Source organism: Squalius cephalus, assembly GCF_949319135.1.
Source record: "Squalius cephalus genome assembly, chromosome: 11".
In the NCBI taxonomy this organism is placed as follows: Eukaryota; Metazoa; Chordata; class Actinopteri; order Cypriniformes; family Leuciscidae; genus Squalius; species Squalius cephalus.
In genome coordinates this window covers 5,735,187-5,741,186 of record NC_137132.1, presented here as the reverse complement: position 1 = coordinate 5,741,186, position 6,000 = coordinate 5,735,187, and the positions used below count along the sequence as shown (strand labels likewise).

The following is a 6,000-nucleotide window of genomic DNA, read 5'->3' as shown; positions in this document are numbered from 1 at the left end:
GTTTTCCCACAGGGTTTGCAATGCAGTACTCGTTCCCTTAACTCTAAGGGAACCGAGGTTACGCAAGTAACCAAGTACGTTTATTGTAGTCTGCTTATTGGTGAGTATTTCTACAGTTTTCTCTTTTTAAAATTGTGCAATTTGCTTGATTTATAAAATGCCCTGTTTAATGCCTTACTCTATGTATTCATATGCTTTTATCTGGCACAATATATAAAGGCAATAAACACTTAAATCTTTTTCCTGGATTCTCTTTGTATGTTTGTTTAAAATGGGGTCATAAAGAACATTTTCATGAATAGTTCTACAAAGAATCTTATAAAGTGACATGAAGACCTGTTAAAGGCTCTTTTAAGAACTTATGAGGCGAGTTCTTGCAGTACCAAAAAGGCTCTTTATGTCACTAAGAAAAAAAAAAGGTTCTTCTCACTATGAAAACCCCGTTTTGGTTATTTCTGGCACCTTTATTTAGCTGAGATAAGATATCAAAAAATAATATCATCATCATAATCCTGAAATATTGCCATAGCATGTAGCTACTACACATTCAACAGTTCAACCAGCTCACCATAACTTGTTTTCAACACTTTTATTAATCATATGCATTGTGAATTTATAAGTCATGATCTCAAGAGACGTAGCCAAAAACTGATTAGGATTCAAATTTGGGATGATGGACTGGAAATAATTTTGTCCAGGATAAAGAATAAACTTTATAATATTCAACATTAGAGAGTTCCAACATCTTTATTCAAGCTGAACTATAAGGTGACGCTCTTCAGCTTCATCCACAGTGGAAGAAGTACTCGGCCTCTGACTGATCACCTGAAGGAAAAGGAAGATGTTCACATTCGTACAACAATGGAAACCTGTACATGGATTAAATCTGAATAAACAATGTGCATCACTTGATCAAAGCATTCAACACTGGCATATTAAATCTTACTTGTTTGGTAGTAATCGTACACTTTAATCACAGCTGGCTTGAGATTCTTCACTTGAAGAACCTGTTTTGTTTGTATCTGGTAATTCACTGGAATATTTTGTGTGATCTACAGGAGGAAACAAACTCATCAGTCATGGACATTAAAGACATAAAGACCTAAGACATAAAATCATATGAATGTTGCTGTTTTCTCACCTCCTTCAAATACACAATGACACGATCATCTTTAGAATCGACCCGTTCCACAGGTTTTCTGTACATTCCGGAAGAAGTTTTGAGCTGTTGGGAAAAAGTGCTGGTTAATTTCTAAAAAGAGAAACTCTACAAATTTGTACACATTTTGTGATGAATCACTCAAACGCACCATTGATGTATCAGCTGTGAATCCAGATAAGAGTTTAATATCCACAATGACCATGTTAGTCCTTTCCTGTAGACCATCATATCTGGAAAAGAGCAAATGAAAAGGTTCTTAAATGCCTCATATAAATGTACAAATAAGAGAGAACAAAAGCCAGTATAATTACCAAGACACATGCAGAGTTTTAATCACTCGAATCACTCATAATGTGTCAATAATAAAAATGTTGTATCTCAAGTCAGTGTGTAGTGTTTTAACTACTGAGATACGCCGTTTCAGTTTATATTGCTTTTGTGTTTATTAAGATGTTAAAAAATATTCAGAAAAGATTTATTTGTTAGATAATCTTAAGTCATAATCATGTTCTAGTCTTTTGACTTAAAGTCCCCTTGTGGTGAAAATCAAGCTTTTAATGTTGTTAATATGTGTATGTGGCAGAGCCGATTCTGACCTCCCTGGGGCCCTAAGCAAAATTCTGTTAAGGGGCCCTCCTACCTGACCCATTAGCCATTGCCACACAGTCACACCTGACACCCCAGTGCTCCCACTACAATCTTCCCTCCTTTAACTAGTAATTCCTTTTAATGAACTAGGAATTCCTGATATCAGAAATAGACATTGTTACTAGAAAAAGTACATTCTTAATATCAAGAATTCACATTTTAAATTGTACAAATTTAATTATTGATATCAAAAATGCATCCTGTGAATGAATAAAAGCTAAAATGACTTGCCATAGCTGCGTTTTAAATAATGAAAGCAATACTTGATACTTGATGGTTATTATTTACTAGGGGTGGGGGAAAAAATCGATTCTTAGATGAATCGCGATTCGGGACGTGGACGATTCTGAATCGATTCACAAATGTCAAAAATCGATTTTCAAAAAAAAAAAAAAAAAAAAAATCTAATAACGTAACATTGACGGAACGCAAAAGGCGAAACTCTGAAGCGGACGTGCAGTGCGCGGACAGTCTGTGGCGTGCACATAACAGAGACGCGCACATAACAGACGCATGATGGCTGAGCGCCAAATCCGAACGGCACCCTCTTCGTTAAAAGCTAACGTATGGAACATTGGCAATTTCATTGTGATCTATTTAGTATTTTTTTGTATGAGAGCTAATTTCTGTATTGTTTAGTTTTCACATCAATATGCTGTGTAAACCGATCTGATCTGTATGCAATATGTGCAATGCCAGTCACAAAAAGTTTGCCAAAAAAACATTTTGACTGTAAGTTACTCTCTGCAGAAAGTTCATTCACTTTCTTTGCTATTTTTGATTGTGGTATACAGCAAACATTTCAAGTCATAACTCTTTATTATTTAGTTGTGTATAAGTCAAGAGCGACTTTGTATGTTACTAATTATTCAGAATATGCATAAGTCCACAAGCATTATACGTTATGATAGCTTCTGGTACATAATTCTATATTTTTGAACGAAAACTGTTTGTGAATTTGCTACAGCAAAATGTTTTTTTTTTGTCTGAAGGATTATATTGCTCTTTGGAAATAACAAGAGGATGTTGGTTAGAAGTCTATTATTCAGAATATGCTGAAGTTTGTATTAATTTACTACAAGTACGCTGCTAGTACAGGCACACATTTATTTTCCTGTTGGTTCTCAGCAATGTTGGGACATATGCTGGCAAATGTAACCTTACAGTTGACTTGCCAAATCACTTCCATTTGTTTTATTAATACAATTAATATAGGAAGTATTGGAAGTAAGTTCGTTATGGGTCATCATAAATACTTTGCTTTAAAAGTACCAAGTAAAAATATTTTTTCAATGTTTTTGATAAAAGGCACTTCCCTGAGAATTGAACTTAATAAATGTGAAAAAGACACTTTAATGTCTCCGTTTGTCATTCTGTATTGCAAAGCAGATGAGAGTAGATCATGATCAGAAACCTGATTAGAAATCATTATGAATAAAATCGAATTGTTTTGAATCGAAAATCTTTTTGAATCGAAAATCGATTTTGAATCGAATCGTGGCCTCAAGAATCGAAATCGAATCGAATCGTGAGATGGTAAAAGATTCCCACCCCTATTATTTACTGAGGGATGTGCATCCATATTGACCAGTATGTCCAGCCAATCAACATTTTAAATGCAATATAGCTTATAAATCAATAGTCAATATCAATGCTTTCCATCTTGTTTTATTGCAGAGTTGTAACTAAACTGACTTGGAGACTACAATCATTGTCTTTTTTTAAAAGTATGTGCTCCTATAATGAGGAGTGCATATATAATGAACGCATGTGTTAACATGCAATGGTGTATGTAATGGTGTATGCAACGGCATTTAATGCGCGACGCGGTTATATTTTCCGAGCTGCAGTTTATAAACAAACACCGTTGCCCTTTGTCGTTTATCAAACATAATAAATAGTTGTATTTCACTCTCACTCTCACTCATTTCACTCAGACAGACTAAAGAGAGATGCACATCAACTTAACTTTACTGACATCAAACTTGGAGAGGAGGGAACCCAAGTCTATCTTATAGCTGTTCCCGCAATTCACTCTCATGGTGTTTTTTCCACTTAATTTTCTCATCGATGTTTTAAACTTTGATTGATGCGCTTTGACACGAAGGGGAGGAGGGGCCTTGAGTAATTTGCGGGGCCCTACGCAACTTGCGTATTGTGCGTATAGGGTTGATCGGCTCTGGTATGTGGTGTTTTTAATATGCTTTAAGACAAACCATGTGTAAATTCACAAGTCGACTCCATTCATTTCTGAGTATTCTCCTTAAAACTGCAGTGAACCAAAGACTGTCTCAAAAACACGGTTTGAAATCGCTGGTGTTTCTGACGACACAAACTACCTTGTAACCAATCAGATCAACGTGTGATCGTCAACGAGTGGATCTCTGAGCTACTGTGAGTGAGTGGAGGCGGGGCTCATTTGCATATTCATAGAACCACGTATACTCAATGAGGCAAGGGTGTAGAGTTATATTCAAGCCGTTTTAAGGCATGAAGAATTTAAAGATGAGTTTTATTATTACAATTATTGACAATTATTGACTTTAAATACAAATTCTCTTACTTGACAGTGAAGTTCAAAATGAAATTTTGTCCCAATGTTTTGCAATCTCCCTCAGTCTTAGCATCAATGCTCAATGTTTTAGCTTCAGTTGGAGTGGGAATGTTGTAGAACTGAGCCATCTGAGAGAGTCAACACAAAGAAAAACACATTCATAAATCATCTCACAGCAGAATAACCAAAATGGCAAGAGAGAAAGTGAGTGTGAGTAAATGAAGCTGAACGCACTACAGACCTGCACAGACACACAGGCTGAGCCCTTCACTTCAATGCTGTATGTGGCTGGAAGTTTCTGCAGCTGCTTCTCCTGGTACAGTAACTTGTTGTCCTGATTGACATTAAAGTGGAGAGAGTCTCCTGCTGACCGTACCGTCACTGTGCTGGAGCCGTCAGAGCTGAACACTTTGGTGGCGTACAAAGACAGAGCCTGAAGAGCCACCACTGTGTCCTGGGAAATAAATGTGTTCAGTAATGCCACTTTTACTCATTCACACCAGCAATAATGTGTTTGATTGGAGAGGTTTGAGTAACCTGTGTGGAGGAGAATCCTCCATAAGCATTCTGCTGCTTTACAAGCCAGCTAACAATCCTGTTAGCATAGCCCAGATCAGCTGTAGTGACTGAATCTGCAGTGAGAACAGCAAGCAGCACATATGAGCTGATCTCCACTGCCAGAGAATCAGAGTCATCAGCAGAGCCAGACTGAGACCAGTGGAGAGAAGAGCCTTAAGGACAAAAGACACACGCGTGACTCAAGGAGCATGATTAAAACAAAAAGGTAACACTTTAGAAAACTGTTCCATCATTAATGAATAACTACACAAGAACAAATGAGTAACACACTATTAACATTCTAGTTACTACTATTATTATATCTGTGGAATACTTGATTCTGATTGGTCAATAGCACCATCCAGTGGTGTGTTATTGCTCGATAACAACCGCTGAAAACACAGGCTCAACGGGCTTTCTTCATGGAAGTTTTGCTTTTGGTGAGCTAATAAAATATTAAAACTCAGTCGAATCAATTTTGTGTGCGGTTATTTAATTATGCCAAATTATTGATTTGAGATGATTATAATTAATTAAAATTAATTATTTATGTGGTGAAATGCTGTATAATAAGGGGTATGACTGTATACCGTATCTTTTAAATGTCTGTCTAGTTTGAACTTGTTGCGCTAGCAATAGCTCTCACTGCAGTACCTTTGCGTTTAAAGAGCTAAAATTTTGAATCAGATCAATATTTCATGTCTAATTATTTACTTATGTGGCAAGTAGTCGTGTAATAAGTGGCATAATGCACATCCAGCTGGTTGTTATCTCAGAATAAACACCTTCTGGCTCTACTACTACTACTTTTTTATAACTCACACAGAACAACAAAGAATTACTGTATACAGGTTCATAATTAATGTTAATAATCCATAATGTATAATATAAGATAATGGTAATCCACTAGTAATGACTCAAGTGTTACTACATCCTAAAGGAACTACTAATAATTTGGATCAGTATTCTAAACTGAAGATCATGGGAACACACTAGTAATGACTAGAATGTAGTTACAAGAATGTTAATATTGTGTAACTCATTTGTTCCTGTGTAGTTATTCATTAATGACGGAACA

The 6,000-nt window shown here is 36.1% G+C and overlaps 1 protein-coding gene across 2 annotated transcripts in view; it reads right to left on the bottom strand.

The window, feature by feature from the left end:
- Positions 1-439: 439 nt before the first annotated feature.
- LOC307167528 (alpha-2-macroglobulin-like) overlaps positions 440-6,000 on the bottom strand; it is a 42,590-nt gene continuing 37,029 nt past the window's right edge. For both annotated transcript variants that reach the window (XM_079886694.1, XM_079886695.1), the window contains 7 exons: positions 4,902-5,095; positions 4,606-4,818; positions 4,374-4,492; positions 1,311-1,392; positions 1,142-1,225; positions 947-1,052; positions 440-825 (listed from right to left, as the gene is read on the bottom strand). In XM_079886694.1, coding sequence (XP_079742820.1) covers positions 785-825; positions 947-1,052; positions 1,142-1,225; positions 1,311-1,392; positions 4,374-4,492; positions 4,606-4,818; positions 4,902-5,095 — 839 coding nt within the window. In that variant the 3' untranslated portion in view covers positions 440-784. The remainder of the gene's footprint in view (positions 826-946; positions 1,053-1,141; positions 1,226-1,310; positions 1,393-4,373; positions 4,493-4,605; positions 4,819-4,901; positions 5,096-6,000) is intronic.